At 42.9% G+C, this 22,560-nt stretch overlaps 2 protein-coding genes and 1 long non-coding RNA gene across 8 annotated transcripts in view; 2 read left to right on the top strand and 1 right to left on the bottom strand.

Moving 5' to 3' along the window:
• On the top strand, window positions 1-11,766 carry LOC114159380 (uncharacterized). The gene is made up of 3 exons (XR_003598571.1): window positions 1-705; window positions 3,760-3,855; window positions 11,633-11,766. It is a non-coding gene; the product is annotated as an uncharacterized LOC114159380 (long non-coding RNA).
• On the bottom strand, window positions 11,099-14,950 carry LOC114159216 (probable endonuclease 4). 5 transcript variants are annotated; one of them, XM_028041296.1, is made up of 8 exons: window positions 14,855-14,950; window positions 13,700-13,827; window positions 13,198-13,407; window positions 12,945-13,127; window positions 12,622-12,753; window positions 12,438-12,542; window positions 11,746-11,875; window positions 11,099-11,675 (listed from the first exon to the last, which is right to left on the bottom strand). In XM_028041296.1, the coding sequence occupies exons 2-8, from the start codon at window positions 13,824-13,826 to the stop codon at window positions 11,609-11,611; spliced, it is 954 nt and encodes a 317-aa protein (XP_027897097.1). In that variant the 5' UTR covers window position 13,827; window positions 14,855-14,950; the 3' UTR covers window positions 11,099-11,608. The 5 variants fall into 5 exon arrangements, with proteins under 5 accessions (XP_027897097.1, XP_027897098.1, XP_027897096.1 ...); XM_028041297.1 differs by having other exon boundaries at window positions 14,753-14,887; XM_028041295.1 differs by lacking the exon at window positions 14,855-14,950 and adding an exon at window positions 14,664-14,848.
• tnrc6ba (trinucleotide repeat containing adaptor 6Ba) overlaps window positions 14,926-22,560 on the top strand; it is a 20,463-nt gene continuing 12,828 nt past the window's right edge. For both annotated transcript variants that reach the window (XM_028041257.1, XM_028041264.1), the window contains exons 1-5: window positions 14,926-15,216; window positions 16,973-17,059; window positions 17,502-17,523; window positions 17,941-18,360; window positions 19,832-22,348. In XM_028041257.1, coding sequence (XP_027897058.1) covers window positions 17,003-17,059; window positions 17,502-17,523; window positions 17,941-18,360; window positions 19,832-22,348 — 3,016 coding nt within the window. In that variant the 5' untranslated portion in view covers window positions 14,926-15,216; window positions 16,973-17,002. The remainder of the gene's footprint in view (window positions 15,217-16,972; window positions 17,060-17,501; window positions 17,524-17,940; window positions 18,361-19,831; window positions 22,349-22,560) is intronic.

A 22,560-nucleotide genomic window follows, 5' to 3' on the forward strand; every position in this document is an offset into this window, starting at 1 on the left:
CATCAAAAACAGCCAATCAGAGCCAGGAGGAGGGGCTTAACGCTGCCAATCAATCTCATGTACTTGCGAGAAACACCTGTTACAGAAAAACAATTTATCCACCATCATCGGTAGCTATGGCAACTATCTTGAGCATTCACAACATGCTATGCTAGCTGCAAAGTATTAGATTGTGATTGGCAGCGCTAAGACCCGCCTCCTGACTCTCATTGGTTGATTCTAGCTAGTTGATTCTTTTCTAGTGAGAAATAAAAAAGAACAGCCAACATTTATTCAAATTCTGGGTGTGAATGACAGAACATCATGACTCAGCATTTAGGAGTTATTTAAACAGGACAACCACAAATCCAAAATGGCTGCAGCGTGTATAAAAAGTTACACAAATAAATGCTTTACCAAATATCCAATTCATCCTAAAGATCCAAAATGGCTGATATGTGTGATCAGCTGCACCTGGTTACCAAACTACATTGTTGCTTCACTCCTGCAAGAGTCATCATGTCACTTCCTGTTTCCTCACTTCCTCTATGAGACTCAGATCTGTATGAGGAGCTTTTATATTGTCAGAAGGAATCTCTCTGATTGCCATTCACACTCCAGTCCGGTAGGTGGCGGTAAGTCGGTTTGTCAACCAACAGTAAAAACCTAGAAGAAGAAAAAGTTGCTTTTGGACTTTCAAAAATACCTTCCTGCACACAATAAGCGGTGAGTTAATTTTGTTCAGTATTATTAGTAAAGCCTCTCATTGTTTTAACTATTTTAACCAATTTTACAAATTCAGTTTCCAAACCTTTCATTTATAAAGCTAATTGTGCTAACTGTCCAGTTATAAAGCTAACTATGCTAACTGTCCAGTTATAAAGCTAACTATGCTAACTGTCCAGTTATAAAGCTAACTGTGCTAACTGTCCAGTTATAAAGCTAACTGTGCTAATTGTCCAGTTATAATGCTAACTGTGCTAATTGTCCAGTTATAAAGCTAACTGTGCTAACTGTCCAGTTATAAAGCTAACTGTGTTAGCTCAGCGCTACCGGCCGCACCAGAACTCCATCATAAAGCAAGATTTGGAAATCAAGGATTTTATAGTTTAATAATTTTATGTGCTTTGTATTAATATGCAAACAAATTATTTTTTTTTTGTATATTTAGTTTTGTGGATTTTCTTTTGAAAACAAGGTTGAAGCTACAGCTAAAGCTACAGTAAACATCTGTTTTGGTTAAATTTGGGGTTTTTGTTTAATCTTTTTTTTACCTCTTTGTTGTTCAGATTTTATTTTTTGAATGATTTAATATTCCTATGAAATTTCTATTTTTTATTACGATTATTAATTTTGAACAGACAATAAAAAGTAAAATCAGAAAAAAAACACCAATTTTACACAATTTATTGAAAAAGCAGGCAGACGTTATCATTTTGAATTCAGGCTGATGCCTTTTGAGTCGGCAGGAACTGTTGACTTTGAAACTTTTTTGTTTTTTGTTGGTCTGAATTGAAGCTGAAATGCTTTATAACTTTAGTTTATTTATTTATTTTGCTTTGATTTAAATAGAAACCATTTTTTTCATAAAGTTCTTGTTGTGGTCAGTAGTGTCCAGTTTGGCTTTGTGCAGAAATGAAACTGTCCTGTTTACTGAAGAGAAATACTCAATTCAAATAAAAAATGGAGGTAAACAGTATTTATTAGCACTTCAGACGGTTTTAATGCCGTCCCATCTGTTGGTGAGCGCGTTCCTTCAGACTGCAGATCGTGAGTCACGCCTAGTAATCTGTTTGTGTTGCTGCTTCTTAGCAACACAACAATCAGTAAATCCCTCAGAAATCTGTCCACTGCGGCGCGACATGACGACCTGATCCTGTTGGTTTGACGTCCAACGTCACATTTATTCCAACCAGGACAGTTTTTGATTTATTTAAAAACTTAAATAAATTTATTTTAAAACTTTAATCAAATTTATTTTGATTTATTGCAGCTGCTGCCGTTGAGCTTTAAATCAATATATCGTCTCTATCGCCGTGTTGTTTCTTGAAAGGATGGAAACGTTTTCATGCTGAAGCAGGAAGAACTCAACAGGAAGAGGATCCCATCCTGACCTCTGAGGTCAGCAGCACTGACCTGCTTCCTGTCCGTTCTCCGCTGACATTTTATCTGCTTTTCCTGCGTTTTAATAAAAATCACATTTTTAGACATGCAGACATTTTAAAAGCTTAACCCAAGTTATAGTCTAAAGCTAATCTCTACCCTAACTTAATTCCTCCAGGTAAATTCAAATTCGTTAATTAGAGCTAGTTTTATGTTTAGCGCTTTAGCATTTTGCTAACCCAAAAACATTTAGCGCATTTAGTTTCTGTAGCCTTAATTTATTTAGTTTATTCAACATAAACTATATGTTGAATAATTAAACATTTGTGTTAAAATGTCAGTTATTGACTGTTAAAAGTTCTTCAAGTAGTTTGAGATTTATATTTATGCTTTTATTTTGAAGTTGTTTATGCAGCATTTCCGTTTCCTTTCTTGTTCTTCCGTTTTTAGGAAAACTTTATTGAGTAAGTGGCAAGTGTACAATACAGCTAGAGGTGCTAATTGAACAAATGAATGCAATAATTCACATATATGAATTGTTTTGGTGCATTAAGTGATGTTTATTTTTACCCAGAATGCATTGCTGTTGCAAATTTAGCCCTGTGGTTATGTTGTATCTACTCATGGTATCTGTCAACACGGTGAAAGTTAGCGCATTAACGTGTTAGCATTAGCACAGCTAATGTTTATGGTAAGTGCTTTAGGGTTAGCATAGCTAACGTTTTAGTTAGCAATGCCCTCCACTGGTTTTAGCTTTGCACTTTAAAAAAATACTTGAACAGGCAAATTTTCCACAAATAATCTGCTGTTGTGTTCCAGAGTAAAATCTCTGAATATGTCTGTTTATTAGCGAACGATGTGAATCATTCATCCTGAAGTGACCCAGTTTGGTTCCGTTCTGTGAGTCCAGTTAGATTCAGGTACCAGAACTGGGATCAGCTGTCTGAACTTTAAAATGATTCTAAACTCTAGAGGAGGATTCATCGCTGGCATGAATCTGGGCCAAACCAGCTGGCTGTGTCTGAGACCAGGCTTGCCACCTTTGACCCTTGACCCCTCAGCGCCCCCCATGCAGGATTCGGTCAGGCTGATCGATCCATCATGTGACTTTATCTCTGAATCCTTGCTGACTGTTCCCAAACCTTTGGTTCAGGTGTTGCCAAGGAAACGGGCCAAACCAAAGAACCGTTGATCTGCCTCACAGAAACCAGTTCATCAGGAACTTTAACTTTTTAGTCTTTATTTTTTAAAAATGTGTCTATATAAAATTATTTTAAAAAGAATAAATGAAATCAGGGACTTTTGGTGTCACATTTTTATGGGAAGGGATCAAAGCCACTGGGGAAAAAACAATCGGACTTAAATCTCAGAATTATTTTTTCCTCTGAATATTTACTTTTTTTTGGATTATGACTTTTAGTATTAAAGTCATAATCCTGAGAAAAATTCTGAATTAATTTTGTTTTGGCCTTAATCCTCTTCTGTACATTATAAAGTTGGACTCCAGATTTTTGTGTAAAATAAATCCAAGTTTATTTTATACATTACATTATTTTTAATGTGACTGCAGTAAAATCCTTTCCCTCCTAAGGTTAAACACGCCCGTATTTTCATTTAGATATGATTGTGTTTCTATGAAATAACGATTTGAAGCATAATTTTTTTAATTTCCCTCAGATGCGATCGCAGCCGTGGCTGTAGGATGAAGACCGGAGCAGAACCTGTCTGACCATATGAAGTAGGAAAAGCAGCACATCCTCTGTTTTCCCTGAGGTTAACGGCGTTCTGTGCCCCCTCCCCGCCTGTTTCTGCATCCCTCTCCTCTCTCTCTTGCGCTGCAACCCAACATAAACAACTTCTGTCCTGAAGCATGTCAGCTATTTGCTCAGAAAAGCTTTTGGACGCCGTTCAGAGTCCCTGAAGGGAGGCAAGATTACAAATTTAGTGCTTTTCACAATCTCCCTCCGCCTGTTTTCCATTTTTCTTGGTCTAAGTTTGTGTTTCTTCTCTAAACTCTCTCACGACTCGATCGTTTCTCACTGATTTGAGTTTTGTCACCTTTGGATTTGACCTTTTCTTCCTGCTGCTCTGGTCGGTTTAACAACATGGAGCCTCTGGATTCCTATCTTGTTTGCAGATTTGTCAGAAACCTTCATCACTTTGCTCTGATTAAGGCTCAGCCTGACCAGCGTTTGATTCACACAGACTTCCAAGCAATCCCAGTTTGGCGTTTGCTTATCACAGGCCTGTTTGGGAAAGCTTTTCTTAGAGTAATGACCCAGAGTGTTTGTTTTCCTGACAGCAAGAACGCATGAAATAAGATCTTTATGTGAGTGATGAGGGTCAGGATGCAGAACGTTGAAATTAAACAGCTTGTTTCTTGAAAACAGATGCATGAAATGAGCAGGAAACAAAAGAATAAACTTCACCTTCGTACTAGTAGAAAAGCGTTAGCTAGCATGAAGCACAGCCAGGTGAATAACGAATGTTTTTCAGGTTATACACTCAGGTAAACTATAGGTGGGATGTTGACTTGGACAGCTGCGCAAAAATCAGTTAATCAAGTTAAAGGAGCAGGTAGTTTTTTAAAAAGAAAGCAAATAAAAGGACTAAATGTAGCTAAAATACATTTACAAGCTGATGACACTGTGGTTTATAAAGTAGCCTGGACAGATACGCAGGAGCGGCAGGGAGCTAATTTTTCTGTTTTTTAGATTAGATATTTAGTTTATTCTAACTAGATGTTTAGTTAGAAGCTAATTATTTAGTTGGCTAATGAGTTTGAATTTTAATATTTTACTTTTTAGCTACATATTTAATTTGAGCTCAATATTTAGCTTACCAGCCAAATATTATTTAGCTTGCCAACTGTACATATTTAGTTTGTAGCTAAATTTTTAGTTTTGTAGCTAAATAGTATTTAGCTTGGAGCTAAATATTTAGCATGAAACTGTGACATCTATAGATTAATAAATAAATGGTGAAAATATGACTTTGCAACATTAAAGCCATTTTTGTCTATCAGGTTAAATAAAATAAATGATTATTATTTTTTGGGTAACTTTACAAGCGGCTCCTCAGGGAAACCCGGACCTGAAGCGAAACACTGAAGCTCCATGTTGCTCTTTAAGAAGCACTTCAGAGTTCAGTTGATCTTGTCGTTGTGTTTCAGCTGCAGGTTCCTCTGCAGACGCGTTTCGCTGTTTTGTTGTTCTGCTCACAGTCAAAGACTAATTTTATCAGCCTAACAGGGGAACAAAGGAGAGCAGGGGTCAGGCGGGGTCAAGATGGGAAGAGGAACGGCAGGTTTTCCTTCCTGGAGCCGCCCATCGTTTTCTGAAGCCACATATTTTCCCCTGAGGAGATTCTGATAAAAATATCTTATTCAAATAATTTAATCTCACTGAAAAGCTTCATATTTAACAATCGCTAACATCTAAACCTGCTTCCTGTCATCAGTAGGTGTGTGAGGAGAGAAGGCGTTACAAGAGAACATTCATCTTCAAAACCAGAGAAATATCCTAAAATAGTTTTTATGAGGCACAAATGGGAATGAAAAGATATTTATTCAGCCTCTGGCGCCCTACTCCTCCTGCACCCAACGTTTCATATGCGAGTCAGTCTGCTGATGGACGTACTTACGGAAGATTTGAACTAAAGATTTCAGGTAATGAAATAACAGAAATGACTTAAATTACACACCGTAGTGTGGCATCACATTTGCCAGATGTTTCTCAGTTACGTTCTGTGAACAAGTTCGTTTTGTTTTGGCTAAAGTTCAGAATGTTTCCGGTTTGATTCACAAAGACAGAAGAGTTAAATATAAAGAGGTGAAATGTTGGTGAAACACTGAAAACCTTCAGCGTTCGACCACTGAACTTTTACACTTTTTGTTACGTTGCAACAATAAACCTGGAAGGTGCATAACTGTGAATACGTAGTTTTAAAGGGCCGGTGTCGCGCATCTGTCCACCATGTTTTCATGTTTTTCCCTCATCAAAAACAAACCTGGAGTGTTGCCTTGATTCTTTCAAATCCTCTAATCACCATGGCAACCATTCAGCTGTTCAAAACGCCTGACTGGACTTAGCCCCGCCTCAGAGGCGTAGCTCCTCCCCCACTCAGCTCCTTCAGACTAGCCAGCAGCAATTAGAAACCAGCTGCTGATCTCATTATAGGAGCTGCTGCTCAGAGCAACGCTGGTAAAAACATTAATAGAGGAACCATGTTGGGACCACTTCCTGGAGGCGGAGCTTCAGAAACAGCAGGAGTTCTTAAAGAGACAGAGACCCAATTTCAAGGTGTTAAATTACCCCTCCATTTTTATGCAAAAATGTAGGTTTACTAGAAAAACCTTTTGAGTTTAAAAAGTAAAAAATTGTCTAGAAAGAAACAACAGAACATTTTTAGATTAATCTCAGAAATTTTCACGTATTTTCTAGATTTAAAAAAAAAATTATTTTATTACTTTTGAATCTCAGAAACTTCTAAATGAATCTAAACAGAGTTTACCTGGTTCTGGTCAGCTGCTCACCTGCTGCTCTGTCTGACGTCCTGCTGTGAGTTTATGTTTATTCCTGCTGGTGGTTCTTTCTGCTCCTTTAGCGTCTGAATAAACATGAGATTGAAACGTTTCCAGAAACTATTTTTCATCTGCAGAGAAACAAACAGAAACAAAACGAGGAGCAGAAACGACGACTTCCAGCTGAACTTTGACCTGATTTAAAGAGACAGCGACTCCATCCATCCATCCATCCAGATTACCATGAAAACTGTCCAAACATGATTATTATCCATAATTACTGGTAATCTGAATTATTATCCAGTTATTTTACTTTTGGGAAGATGAGATAACTTTTTTGAACTCATTTTGCTTTAAATATCCCAGTGGTTTCATCTTCTGAACTTGGAGTTTAAACATTTTAATCCTAAATGTGAAAACCAGACGACGTCGCAGCGTTTCCAGGCTGAGTGATGTCACAAACGACCAGCCATAAACCTCAGCTGGAAATCCCCGCCGCCGGTTTTATTTTACTAACTCCGCCCTCCTCCGGCCTCCATCGCTTTCACACAGCGAGCCGCGGGGTCGTGGGGTCGCGACGCCCATTAGCTTCCTGACAGGAGCAGGGGCCGGGTTCCCCCTGAGTGGCCCTGCGCCGCCTGGAGGGCCGCCGCTGTTTGTTTGCTCTGCGGCGTTTCCGTGAATTCTGACCCAGCAGGAAGCGGGACAATGGACCATTGTAGGAAAATACTTTCTGCTGCTGCAAAACCCGACAGGAAAGGACAGAAATACAGACAGACAGGAGGACAGAGAAACTTTATGTCGCCTTGGTGACCTTTGACTCCTCCAGGTTTACCTTAAAGGGGCAGTATTATGTGTCTTCCAGGCACATCATGTCCATCCTTTCATCCATCAATCATCCGTCCATCTGTCCATGGACGTTTGCAAGATTACTTTCAGTTATTATTTAAATACTATATATACAAAATATGATACATGTAAATAAACTTAACTTCCTGATTTAACACCTTGAAATTGGGCTTCTGTCTCTTTAAGATCTCCTGCTCTTTCTGAAGCTCCGCCTCCAGGAAGTGGTCCCAACATGGCTCCTCTATTAACCCTTTAATGTTTTTACCAGCGTTGCTCTGAGCAGCAGCTCCTATAATGAGCTCAGCAGCTGGTTTCTAATTGCTGCTGGCTAGTCTGAAGGAGCTGGGTGGGGGCGCTGCACCTCGAAGGCGGGGCTAGGTCCATCCAGGCTCTCTGGACAGCTGAATGGTTGCCATGGAGATTAAAGTATTTCTCAAACAATAAGTGAGCTGAGGTGTTTGTTCCTGAAACTCTGCTCAGGTTTCTGCGTTCAGGTAAAAACTTTGAGCCATTAAACCGACACAGAGAAGGAATGAACAGATCAGGCGGAACGAGCTGCTGAATGTGATGTGTCCCAGAGCAGCCGTGGTGTAAACTGTATAGACCGCTGTGTTTAGTTGACCTTTCCACAGAGCTGTGACCTCCAGAGCTGTGATAAAAGAAACCGCAAGCAAAGAGTGTTAGTATGGTGAGGAATGTCTGCCAGAGCCGTGGGGCTCTCAGCAGGAGCATGACTGACCCGGCATGTACTGGCTTCCAACACACACACACACACACACACACACACACAAAGCTGCACACTTTTACTGCAGCTTTGCATTAAGAGCGTCATTATTTAATGGCAGCAGTCATAAACATTCATAAAGATTCCTTCATGTTCATGCCAGTCTCATGCTAACCCTTCAAATAAAGAGTTACCAAATATTTTTAGAAAAGTTGCATCCTGCAGCGTTAAAGATCGGTGATCGGCCTGAAAACTGCAATCGGTGCATTAAACCAAATGTCTGAGCTGCTGGAGCTTTATGAAGGCGCTTCCTGTTTCTGTCGTTAAGGTTCTGGTTCGTTCGCTGGGTAGCATTCCTCTTCCTGAGCCAACAGGAAGCCAGTCCTGCAACCTTTCTGATGTTGATTTCTGCAGCGCCATCTTGGCCGTAAATCTTCCTGTTTCAGCCGGTTATAGCTGCGTCCACTCAGACGGCTGGCCCCTCGCTACACACACCGTCCTCAGGGAGAAACCCAGACGGTTTCAGAGCTGCAGGCCGACCGCCGGCTTTCCACCGGAGTTCAAACCGACTCATGATGGCTGCTGCAAAAATAAAGGATTGGCTGACAAAGCAGAACGAGGCTCACTCTGCCCTGAAGCTCTAATTTCTTCTGAACGTGTGTGTGTGTGTGTGTGTGTTTTGAGTTTACAGCCAGTACAGCAGATTTCGTCAGAGCTGGGCAGAGCAGGCTAAAATGAAACTCAAGTAAGATCAGCTCTACTTTTTGTCACTTGGGCCAAAAATAGTTTGTATAACTCAACAACAAATTAAATATACAACACTAAATTAAACTAAATAGTCAGATGTGATGATGGAAAAGGATGTGCAGATTAGTCTGGAAGTGAATCAGAAATATTTATTAATGTATGAATAATATAATATAAAAGGTCATTTGTGTCTTTTTCATCCTGTTGTATTTAGCAGATTCATTGTGGTTCTGACTAAAAGTCACTAAACTGATGAGTTTCTATTTACTGGAAACGTAATTAAAACATGGATACTTTCTAACATTTTCCATTATCAGAAGATTTTGTAATAATTTTGCATTAATTAGCTGAATAGTCTGCGGGCCACATATGGCCCCCGCACCGCACTTTGAACACCTCTGCTGCAGTTTTCTTTTTTAGGTGAAGGTCAGAAAGTAAACTCTTCACATCGCGCGTTTAAAACCTTTTTCCCACTGTTACTATGGCAACCAGCGGGCGGATTCCTCAGCAGGAACAGAAACTAAAAGCTCCAGTTGGATGAAGACCGTCTCTGCCAGGCTCTAAAGGTTCATAACTGCAAATGGAAAATATTTGGAGCACAAAGCAGTGACTCATGTCCAGAGCGAACAATAACCCAGAACCTACAACATCTGAAGACGATTTCTGGCCCATTTGGTTCTTCTGTTCGTCCTAAACCCGATTCATTCTGGTTTTACGATGGTTTACTCTCCGTCGGGCTGGACTGCAGCGCACGCCGCCTCCGGCAGCAGCAGCAGCAGCAGGCGTCGTTTCATGGCTGAAGACTCGCAGGACAGGCATTTCCTGTGGGCGGGGTCAATCTTCCAGCCAGGAACACTTCCTGTCTCTGAGCGGCGCCGCGTCTGGACCGGCTTGTTCATGTCAAACCAAACTTCCTGCTGGTAGAGCGACGTGAAAACGTCTGACCTGAACGAACCCACGGTGGTGGCAGCAGCATGCTGAGGGGGTCTAGTTTAGGCAGATATAAGGTTCCATATTGATGTATTAAATAGGAATAAATTAATTAATTTTTGTTCAAAAAGTTCATAATTCATTTTATTTGTTTTGTTTATTTATTTTGGTTATTTGAAATGTTTTGCACTTCCTGTGTTAAATATTAAGAATTTAAAGTTTGAGAATGTTCTTGTATTATTATTATATGACTGCAAAATTATCTCAGAACAGCATTATTGTTTATCACGATAACTTCTGGGATGATTTATCGTCTAGTAATGTTTATTGTAACAGGCCAGTGAGGAGGCTGCAGCTTTAACTAGGACACATGAATCATAATTCATGCAGCTTCGTGTTTATCGTATAAAATCCACAGAAGCTGCTGAATCTGATGCTTGGTGTCAGAAAATGCCACGAAATGCTTGAAGCTTCGGTTCAACCGACTGTTTCACCTCGGGCGTCAGAGGAATCGGTTCCCTGCGAGGCTGACGGCGCCGTCGGGTTTCTGACCGAACGCTGGAGCAGCCAACAGGAAATGTGGGTCAGTGGGTTTTAACAACCCAGAAATAAAAAAACATCCCAAACAAATACAGGCCTGTCATGGTAACTAATGTTGCTGGGCGATAAATCGTCCCAAACGTTATCGTGATAAACGATAATTTTGATGTTTTGAGATCATTTTCCAGTAATATGATGATGCCAGAACACATTCTCACACTTCACCTGCTAATGAACATTTAACACGGGAACAGAAAGACATTTTAAATATCCAAAATAAATAGAACAGACACAACAAATAAAATCAATTATGAATTCTCTGCAAACAAAAATGACCTTAAAAAAGGATTAGTTGAGACCAAAACACCAAACTGAAACTTTTATCATCCAGTTTGTGGTAGAAAGAGAAAAATGATAAATCATAAAAATGAAAATTGAGATTTTTTTAAAGCATGTGGTTAATTGATTTATTGAGTCCAGTACCAGCAACCGGACCTGCTCAGCAGATGAAACCAAACAGGTTGGAAAATATAAATAAAAATATAGATTTTACCTTCACAAATGGAGGCATTATAGGATTATATTAAGGTTTTGTACAGAAAACTTGTCTTTATTTGCTGCTTTTCTTTCTTGTAGGAATAAAGTTTGTGGAGTATTTCTGAAAGGCTGCTGCCCCCTTGTGGCCAAACAAATCCCCGCAGGACCAGATTTATTGAAATTGTTTATTTAAGGCAGAAAAATGGAAACATTTCTTTAAAACAGGTTGGATGGTGATGGAGCCACACAAAGAAATAAAACCTTGAGGACAAAGTCATAATATTAAGACAAGAATAATAGAGTTATATTTCAGTAATTATATTTTAATAAAGTAATATGACTATTATCGCAGTACTGCAACGTTATGCTTGTATCATTTCGACTATTCTCTTAATTTTATGACTTTAGTGTCATGAACTTCTCATAATACTGACTTTATTTTTATATTGAATTTATTCTCAACTTTGACAATTTTCATAATATGATTTTATTCTTTAGTCTCGTAATATGAATTTATTTATTGTATTACTTTAGTCTCATAATTTTTTTAAATCTTCTCAATTTTATGACTTCATTCTCTTAATTTATTTTTACTTTATTTTCATAATGTTGTGACTTTATCCTTTAATTTGATTGTTTTATGTTCTTGCTTGGCCCTCGGTTGTTTCTGTTTTCTCTCATTCTTTATTTTTCTCACACAGTGAGTAAAGAAGCTCGATTTGCTCGGCGTCTTGGAATCCCGGCCTGCAGGGAAACAAAGATGGCGGTAAAACCTGAAGCTGAACCGTCTGTCGGACGGGTCTCCGGCCCTCACCGTCCGGGCGTCTCCAGGATCAGCGGGACGCCGTCCAGCCGCGGCTCGTTGACGACGTCCCGGAACGCCGAGAGCCCGATGTTTCCTTTCCCGATGTCTTCATGCCGGTCCAGGTTGCAGCCCAGTTTCCCTGCAGACAGCAGCAGACCGAGGTTGAATAAAACCAACAAACATTTTGGTTATAAAACTGTAATTAATGGGGAAAAACTTTAAGCAACTAGAACTAAATTGCACTAAAACTGAAGTTATAGTTATGATATCCTTTGTTTTCATGTTTATGAATCGATTTATCAGCCTTTTGAATTGATGTGAAATGTATATTTACCCCCACAGAAGCAGTTTACGGTATTCATTTATGAAAGACAGCAAAAGTTGGAGAAAATGATAACATTTTTTTAGAAAGGTTATCTTCTGTTAAATATTCATTTCCAAACGATGCATAAATAATCACATTGCCTTCATTTTAAAAAATAATGCACCTAAAAATTAATCAGCATATGAAAAAACTAAAACTATTGCTATAACTAAGAAAAACAAAACAATATCTAATTAATAAAAACTAGCAAACGCTGTAAAAACTAATTAAAACAAACTGAAATAAACTTAAAGTTAAATTGTGATGAAAACCCAGAATTATTGTAATCCTGCAGAAACTTTAGAAACGTGGATATTGCAGGTTTTTCCAGCTGCACCTTTGGAGTCGTTCAGGTGAACCGCTCTCAGGTAGCGAAGCCCGACCTCCTGATCAAATTGATCCAACATGGCCGCCACGCCGCCGTCTGCTGCCAGGTCGTGACCTTCCCAGAAGAAACGGAAAACGATCTGAAACGTTTTGAGCTTGTGCCTCTGCTATGAGGGGAAGTGGAGGAGTGTTACCTGCGGCGAAGGCGTGGCAGGTGTCCAGACACACCCCCACTCTGCTCCGGTCCCTGACCCGGTCGATGATCCGCCGCAGCTCACAGAACCGACCCCCCACTGTGCTGCCCTGACCGCTCATGTTCTCCAACACTGAGCCACAAAGAAACTAAGTATTTATGTCCAGTTTATGATGCTAATGTCTTAGTACACTTCAAATAAGACAAAACTACACGTAAATACTTGGTTAGTTTTAGTGTTTTGCAGTGCTTTTCGTGTTGATTGTCGCCTCGTTGTGCAGCAGAACCAGCTCTGATCTTTTTGTGCTTGTTGTTGCTCCGTACCTGTGACCACAGCAGGAGTTTGCTGGTGAGCGTGGTTGATGGCTGCGGCGATCTTGTCCAGGCACTGCTGGGTGGTGATGGCGCCCAGCGAGGATCCGGGGTGGAAGTTGTAGAGGCGGAGGCCGAGGCGGCTGCAGCGGCTCAGCTCGTCTACCAGCAGGACGCGGCTCTTCTCAGACACGTCTGCAGCGGAGCGGAGCGCAAACTCAGCGGACCGGCCGACCCGAGGCGACCGGCACGCTGAAGGACAAACCGTCTTTGGGCGATCCGCAGTTCATCAGGTAGGAGCCGTGAGGCAGGATGTGAGCCGGGTCGAAGCCGAGCTCGGAGCATTTCTCTTGGAACCGATCTGCAGCGGCCGGGTCCAGCACCGGCCTCTTCCACGAGCGCTGAGAGCCCAGAAACAGAGCGAAGGCGCCGGCGCCGAGCGCCGCGCTGGACTCCACCGCCTTCCAGATTCCTCCTGCAGAGACAGCACCAGTAGACGAAGTTATCCTGATTTATCTCTGCAGTTGGGCTGCTGGTGGACAAACTGACCACTTTTCCTCACTTTCTTCTCCTACTACTCTCCCATTTGCACAATTTGCTGTTATTTAAACTGTTAACTTTCTATTTTCTGTCAGGAAAAGGCATCGGATGAGATGTTGCTGCCATCAGTTAATCGTTCTCCCTCTGCTGCTGCTGACATAAAACTGGACTGAACTCATTTCTCTGCCACAGAAATAAAATATTCTGCTGTAGGAAGTGAAGTTTACCTTGAATACCAACATGAGCTCCGATGTATTTGTTGGTTTTTCTGATCTTCCTTCGCCTGTCTCCTCTCTCCTCATCCTCGGTTTCATCTCCCAAAGCTTCACTTTTCCTTTTCCTCGCTGCTGCCATCCTGTCAAGGAAAAGTTACGACTTGAAATCACAGCTACAGATCTGCTTTTGTGATTTTAGTTCAGGCCCAAATGATCTGAGGTGTACGGAAGAATATTAGGGCCACTGAAAAAAGAGAAATCTGAATTTAATCTTAGAAATATGAGAGAAAAGATGGAATTCTGATTTAAAAACAGAAAATGTTGGATTTCTGGTATTAAATGTATAATTATGAGCAAAAAAGTAAATCTTTTGACTAAATTTTTAATTGGGGGTTAAATACATCATTTTGTGGAAAAAAATTAAATTCTGAGATTAAATCGGAATTCTGACAAAAAAGTTACAATTCTTGGATTAAATTTTTAATTCTGGGATTAAAGTCAGAATTCCGAGAAACGTAAAATCAGAAACTGATTTTAATCTCAGAATTTTGACTTTATAAAAAAAGTATTTTGGAATTATTTCTGGAGATGATCAAACAAAGAATGATTTTATATAAAATCAATAAAATTATTTATAATCCTGACCATCCTCTTTATGAGATTGTCTTAGAAAAACAGAGTGTCTTCAGTCAGAGGTTTCTTCTTATTCGCTGTAATACAGACCGCTACAGGAGATCTTTCTTGCCAATAACCGTCACCATCTACAATGACTAAAGAATTTGAACGACATTTAATTTGCCTTTAGGATCAATAAAGTACTCTTACATTTGTAACGTTCAACTACAACGTAGTATTTAGCTACCAGAGCTAGGAAATGAACTAAGCAGTATCTCGTTAAAACGACAAACAAAAGAGAACGATTCCCCGCAGCTGCTTCTGGCTAACCACATGCCGTAAAAACGAGAAACTTTCTCACTTTTACAACGTGTAAAGATTAGGTCCTCTGACGGATTACGGCTTCTTAAAAAGGCATAAAAGGCTCCCTCCGACTCTCCATCTTCTCACTCAGTTTCTGAGCGACACTGGAACGCTTCCGTCCCGTAGAGACACTATGCAAAGCGGCGTGAAACCAGCGTGAGGTCCGTGAAGGTCAGCAGGCTGTTTTACCGATTCCTCCCGCCGGGATCCGGCCAGTCAGAGCGCTTCCCCGCAACTGCTTCGGGCTGCCCACTGGAGACTCTACATGCTGAGCAGCAAAATGGCCGCCCGTCAACCGACTGACTCCACAGCGCTTTGAAATTTAAATTCTTCTGCACATCAGCGTTTAGACTTGGAACATTAGTACTTATTTTCAAACCGGTAGCGTATTATTTCTTGGTGTTTTAATCATTTCCCGCCTACTTGACTCTCCGCTCAGGCGTCCAAGTCTTTGTAGCCTCGACGAATGCCTGAAAAAGAGAAAGCTCGCACTGAAGCACTTTAGCTAAGCTAGCTAGCAGGCTAGCCAACCTTCATATGTGATTCCTGAGGTGAGTCGCTGGTGCTGCTGATAACTGCTGATTTGGGTTAGAAATGGTGTGCATGCAAAAATACCGCAGCTGTCAGAGAAATGCGGTGCTTGTAGCCTCGCTAACGCCTTTAGCTGCGGCTTCTAGCCGCTGTCAGGAACCTAGCTTATGTGTAGCGGAGCGTTATAGCAGATCTAGGGGTTCGGCCTTCTGTGTTTGCTGGTACCAGTTAACCGAACCTAACACCGGGTTGTCTGGTTAACACGTTACTGGGCGCATTTCTTTGACCGAAGAATGAAACCACTCCTTGGTGTTAGCATTAGCGGTCTAATAAGAATCGAGTTTGATACTCAGCCACCAGTTAATTTGGGTTCTTGGTTCTGTCTGTACTCAGTGAATTTATTATAAAAGCCTTTTGCTGCATTCCCTCCTAAGTCCCCTTCCAGTCATTCTGACTTTGGCGTTAGCTGGTCTGCAAGCTGAAGGGATTAGAAGAATAAATCTTGCATGAACATTTGCTGCTGGAGCTGAGGTAGCTCAGCTCCAGCCGGGATCCACCTGTCACCTGGGGGGTCACCTGGGGGTCACTGGGGGTCTGACCGATGGGAACATCAACATCTGAGTGAATCGTAAGGCTTGAGGTCAGAAATGCTTCAGTCAGATGCCAGGTTGAGCTCAGGAATGCTGAGGGTTGGAAAAATCAAAAACGAAACTAACATCCAGGGGCGGCCCAGCTGTTCACAGAACCTTCCTGTTTATCTCTGACTTTATGCCAAACCTTCCTGTTTATCTCCGACTTTATGCCGAACCTTCCTGTTTATCTCTGACTTTATGTTCAGACTGTCCTTATGATCTCAGATGTCTCCTGTGATTATAAGTTTTGCCATTTAACTTCTGCTTCAATTCACATTTTCATTAAGTTTATTTCCATATAAATGCACATTTCATGAACTGCGTCTGCCTCTAATGTTTACACATTTATATGTTCTAAATACTTTTCAAACAAATGAATACTAAGAGTTTTAATCTTTACAGATCTAGATGGATGTTAGTTTTTCTAAGGCTGCAGGATATAAACAAGTTTATGCAAATGATTTGGTTTTCCTGCCAATGTCAATCAACAGACCAGAGCCTGCTGTTTTTTTTAATTAAATATGTTTTTTATTTCAGTATGAGGTTCTCTTCTCATCGACCCTGATAAATCTCACAGGTTTACTGTTTTGTAGATTTAAAACAAAATGTTCTGCTTAAATACTTTTATTTGCATAAAAAAGCTGCAATTATTCGTACTGCTGATAATAAAACATTTATTATTCCAGTTACTTTGCATCACATTCAGTGGTTGTTTAAAGGCAACTATTTAATTCGCTAGTAATTACCAAGCAGCTTGTTTAATGCTTAAAACATTTTAAAAGTAAATTATTATATTCTACCTCAGTTGCAGCTGTTGAGTCACTGTGAGCTAAAGCTGGACTTCATAGTGACATTGAGTTTTTTACAGATGTATGGAGAGATTAAAAACTTAATAAAATTATGTACTTCACAATGATATTCTTTTTTTCTTGCAGTTTTGTTGTTGATTGAGTTGCAGTGGAAATATAACGATCTGGTTGGTCAGAGTGTTTGGCTAGCCTGCAGTCTGCTGCTTTACAGTCATGCTAACTGAACTTTCTAAACCTTATTAAGCTACTCTTAGTTTCCAAACCCTAATATAACCTTTTACAGTTGAGGTTTCATTTTTTAAATAAGTCGTAGTTTGTTTTTGTTTCTTTTGTAGAAGGGAGAATCTGGTCGGGAGCAGCAGTTCATGGAAGACAAGAAAAGGAAAAAGGAAGACAAACGGAAAAGGGAAGCCTCTCAGAAGGCAAGTCGACCTGCAATCTGCAACGATTTGAGTGATTCAGATTCTCAAAGAAATTAATTACACAAAATTATGGGTTCAAAATCAGAATCACAGGAAATAACTAATAAACCACTTAAATATTCCCTAATTAGCTTTGATTTCTTTGGGTACTTTGGTTGTTGTGTTTTGATCTTCTGATTGAGGAGAAATTGTCCAACTTCTGGCTGAATAACGAGCCGATCCTCAACCTTTTTATTTATTTAACTGAGCTAAAACTATATGATGATTTATTATGTTTGATTAGTTTCAAGATCTCAACTTGATTATTTACTTTGATGTGAAAATCATTTGGAAAAAGCTTCAACACTACAGATTTTATTCTAACGTTTATTTTAAAGAATAATTTATTTGTGAATTATAATGAAAAGATTAATTTAGAAACATTTTGTTTTCTTTATTTCAGGTTGCAGAGCAAAAAAACAAAGGTAAGCTGAATTTTATGTGTTTTTATATAACTGCTGTTTCTATGTCTTGTTTTTATCTGTTAGATTAGTTTTAATGTTTGTCCTTAAATTTATTCTATTGTCTTTACATTAACAGAATAAACAATTTTTTCCTTAAACAAAATGTTAACATTTGTGGGAAACAAGTTAGTTTGTATTTGATTTTTCTGCAAATGTTAATTATTTCTTACTAAATCCTAATTAAATAACTGGCATGTTGTTATTTTTAAATGTTTGGCATAATTAATAAAGAGATACATTTTTAAAAAGGTGTTTAACTTGCGTCTTCAATTTTTGCTTTAGTTTTTCACTCATTTGCTTCTCATTTCGTCCTTGTTGGTTCTCCTCCGCCTGCTGCTGTCATTAATCAGTTTTCTGGTATTTTCTCCTTCGCTGCAGTGACAGACGTGACCAAGCCGGCTGCTGCCCAGTCTCCCGCCGCCCAGAGCAGCTCCGCCTCCCCCAGCCCTGTGCCCGCTGCCGCTCCGACCCCGGCCACCTCGGGCACCGGCAGCGCCGCCCCCCCGGCTCCGGGCGGCAATAATGCCAAGCGCCTGGCCGTGGCCAACGGACAGCCCGCCTCTAACACCGGCTCTTCCTCCGCCGCTGGCCTCGGCGCCGCTGGGAACGGCGGCGCGGGCGGCGGCGGAGCCCAGGCCAATCAGCAGCCATCACGCTACATGCCGAGAGAAGTGCCGCCGCGATTTCGCTGCCAGCAGGACCATAAAGTGCTACTGAAGAGGGGGCAGCCGCCGCTGTCCTCCATGCTGCTGGGAGGAGGGGGGGATGGCCCCAACACAAACATGGCTGCTGCTTCAGGTAACGCGGCGCGCGCCTTTACGCTGCAGGTTGTGATGCAGCAGACACACAACCGAAACATTCAGTTCAGAGTCAGATTTTATGGTAATACATTAGAAATATTTCCAAGGAATTTGCAATATTTTTTTCCAGTTAAACTTTGTTCAAAATTTACATGTAGAAGCAAAAACATGCAGATAAAAAAAACAAAACAGATTTGAAAAGAAAAAATTATTCTCTAAAGCAGTGGTTCTCAAATGGGGGTACGTGTACCCCTGGGGGTACGTGGAGGTACTGCAGGGGGTACGTGAAGCTTTTCAAAATATCTTTAAAAAATCAGTAGGCTCCTCATAATAAGTCTTGGGGAAAATTATTTTGTAAAAAGTTCGATAAAATATAAATGTGTGTTCATGCACTGAACTTTATATTCAGTATTTAGTTTCAATATCCTTTAAAATAAAACGGTTTGACTGGTTTTATACCTTCCTGGTGGTCACCGTCTTCTGTTTTTCTTTTTTGTTTAACCATGCAATGTTTGCAATATGGATGTATTTGTCAGGTTCACTGATATAAGTTGTTTGGCTTTAATAAATCAGACAGTGATTTTACAGCACTCTAGCTCTTTTTAATTCCAAAAATGTTTTGCCCCTGTCAGGGGGTACTTGACTAAAAATATATTTTTAAGGGGGTACATCACTGAAAAAAGTTTGAGAACCACTGCTCTAAAGATTTAAATAACTCAATTATTGTTATATTGCCAATATTACTAGACATCAGGTAAGACTGAGGCAGCAGTGTAGTAGAAAAAATAAATACTGCCACCTTTTTGTTTTGTTTTTAATTTTGTAAAAGTTTCCACGGTTGTGGAATTGCGAAACACTGGAGGGACTGAGTAATGCACGAATTTTTAGTATAAGTATGTTTTTCCTCCTTCAGTCCGGTCGACCTGGTTCTACTGGAACCAGAACTCCACCATCTTCTCCACCTCCAGCTGCTGTGGTTCTGACCCAAACCAACCTGTTCCCCTCCTGGCCTGTGGGGGCGCTGCACCAAGAACCACTGAAGGAAACGACACAAAAACCTCTGAAGACGCTGAGAGCAACTTCCTTCTTCACCAGATGGAAACAAGATGGAGGCGTCAGATTTTAGTGTTGGAGGATTTCTCTTTAGTCTTTGGCTGAAGACCATGAGCCATTTCTGCTGCTAGCGCTAGGCTAGCATGTTAGCTTTGGTTGTATTTACCCAGAAAGACTAAAGAGAAATCCTTCAACCGATTTTTGTGTGGTTTCCTTCAGTGGTTTTTGGTGCAGCGCCCCCACAGGCCAGGAGGGGAACAGGTTGGTTTGACTCAGAACCACAGCAGCTGGAGGTGGAGCAGATGATGGAGTTCTGGTTCCAGTAGAACCGGGTCGACCGGACCATCAGGAGGAAATCGCCATTAGACTCAGACTGGCCTGTTTGACTCTTGCTGACCTCCTGTTCCTTTTTACAGATTCTGCATCTTCATTGGCTCTCACCTCACCATCAGTTGCTGCTTCTACTAATAATTATGCAAATTCCATGTGGGGGGCAAGCTCAGGCAGCCAGGCCCCCTCTCAGGGCAAGGAGAAGGTCATCGTTGACGGCAACGACCTGGAGGAGTGGCCTAGTATTGCTGGCAGTGATGGAGGAAACGGCGGCTTGCCAGTGACGAGCATCAGTGCCTCTGGCGGCCAACCCTCACCCACTTCCTCGTTCTCTTTGCCCAATGAATGTATGCAGTTGCCTAACAGTGCGGCGTGGGGGTCAACTGCCCCCCAGGGTCATCTTGGAGGAGGTGCAGCTGGGCCTCTGCTGCAGCAGCCCTCCTCTGTTTCCAAAGCCCCTGCTGTGCCCGGGTGCCACGACGCCAGTGGCTCCCTGGATGGTAGCAGTGGAATTCCAGGTGCCAACTTCAGTCCAAATGCCAACCCTTCAGCCTGGCCTGCTCTGGTGCAGCAGGACGGCCCCGCCGCTGCCAACAACGCCGCCTCCTTGGGGCTGGGGGGCGGGGCAGCCGGGAGTCTGGGGGGTCACCCATCTATATCTGTGAATCAGTCAAGCGCCCATCAGCACCAACTTCACCAAATGCAATCCAGAGACAGAGACGTTGGAGGGGGGAAGTGGGACGGTGAATCAGCGGGACCAAATATTTCAGGGGGGGAAGGGATTGGAGGAGGAATGGACCATGGTGTTGGGGGGAGCAGGGTAGGTGCAGGAGACCCGAGCCATGCCCCCTCCTGGAGAGGCCAACCTTACCCTGCAGCTTACTCCAAAACGGGTGCCTCAAGGACTGACGGATGGGAGGGAGGGGCAGCAGAAGGGGATAAAGGGACATTGGGGTGGGGGTACCCTAGTGCTGAAAATGGGGGTCAAACCTCCGGGGCATCTCAGGGAGGATGGGGGTTACCAGTAGGAGCGGATCGAGGGGTTTCCAGTAGCGACTGGGGTGGAGGGTCGAATCCTGCAGCTGAAGAAATGGGAAACTGCAGTAGCAACAGCAGCAGCAGCAGCAGCACTGCAGGGAACCCCCCCACTGCGTCCTCATCCACCGCCCCCGCTGCTAGCAAAGCCTGGGACAACCAGAAAGGAGACGGGGAAGTTGGGGAATGGGGCGACGGCGCCGAGGGGCAAGGAGGACGCGGAGGTTCTTCATCCAGCGGTGGAAACTCCCGAAGTGGAAGCGGGCCTAACAGCAACCGCATTCGTCGACAGGCGCCCAACACAGAAACTGCCTTACAGAACCTGCTCACCCGATCCGATCTGGATCCGCGGGTCCTGTCCAACTCTGGCTGGGGCCAGACGCAGATCCGCCAAAACACGGCCTGGGACGTCGTGGAACAAAGCAAAGCTTCATCAAAACACCCCGTCGCTCTGGGAGGACCCAGAACCCTCAGCACTGACTCATCGGGCCCGGGGGTCAGTCCCTCGTTGGTTCCCTCCACCGGGTCATCAGGTGAAGGCTGGGAGAGCAGCAGCAACAGCAGCAGCAGTGGGGCGTCTCTGTCTGGGAGAGGCCCCCCAACCGCATGCACCAACATGAGGAACATGTCGCAATCTGGATCGGTGGCACCCGGTGTGGGGTCGGGGCTGACCCAGGGCAAGGCGGCGGGTTGGGGGAGAGGGGATAATCATGAAGCCAAGGACTGGGGGGGCGAGGAATGGAGGGGCAACAGTCGGGCAGAAAAGGGCGGAGGATGGGGGGACGTCGGACAGCAGGAGAAAGGAACGGAGGGCTGGAAGGACGTAGGGGGGAACGACGAAGGCAGCGGCTGGGGATCAAAACCCAAGGTTGGATCGGGTAAGAATTGGTTGGAGCAAGAATCAAAATCAGGTGGAGGTTGGGATGAAGAGAGGAGGAGCGGCACGCACTCAGGGGGAGGTGGAGGTGGTTGGGGGAACTGGGACAGCAGCCCCCCCCGGAGGAGCTGGGGGGCAGGAGGCACAGGGGGAGGAGGGGGCGGAGGAGGCACAGGGGTGGACGGCGTTGGAGGCATGGCGCCCAAACCTCACCAGGGTTGGAGTGGAGGAAATAAAATGCACCAGATGCCAAACAGCCAGCCGGGCTCCATGCCAGGCCCGCCGGCACAACCGCAACAATCACAGCCCCGCAATCAGAACCCGCAGCTGCAGCAAGCGCTGGACCAAGGGGCCATGCAAGGCGGCGGCGGTGGGAGGAAGATGGGCGCTCAGACGCAGAACCAAAGCTCAGGCTGGAACTCCGGACCAATCCCTGCCGGAGGCGGGAGTGGACCAGAACCGAGCGGCTGGGAGGAGCCATCCCCGCAGTCCATAAGCAGGAAGAGCGAGATCGACGATGGGACGTCGGCGTGGGGAGACCCGACCCATTACAACTACAAGCCGGTTAACCTGTGGGACAAGAACAGCGGTGCTGCTAGCCAGCAGCCGCACGGGCCGGGTCAGAACCAGCAGCAGCAACCGGGACCGCCGGTCCAGCAGCAGCCCAACAGACCGACCGTGGCGCTCCCAGGTACCAGATCATGATCCAGTTAGAGCTGCAGTAACTTCTTTAAAGAACCTTTTTTACATGTCAGTTAAATCTGTCACCATGTTTGATGATGATCTGTGAACACATCGATCTGCTCCGATAAAATGAACCGCTAGCCAATCAGAGCCAGGAGGAGGGACTTACTGCTGTCAATCAACCGCATGTACCCACTGCTAAATGTGCTAATGGCAGAG

The sequence above is a fragment of the Xiphophorus couchianus genome, chromosome 2 (genome assembly GCF_001444195.1).
Source record: "Xiphophorus couchianus chromosome 2, X_couchianus-1.0, whole genome shotgun sequence".
Classification (NCBI taxonomy): domain Eukaryota; kingdom Metazoa; phylum Chordata; class Actinopteri; order Cyprinodontiformes; family Poeciliidae; genus Xiphophorus; species Xiphophorus couchianus.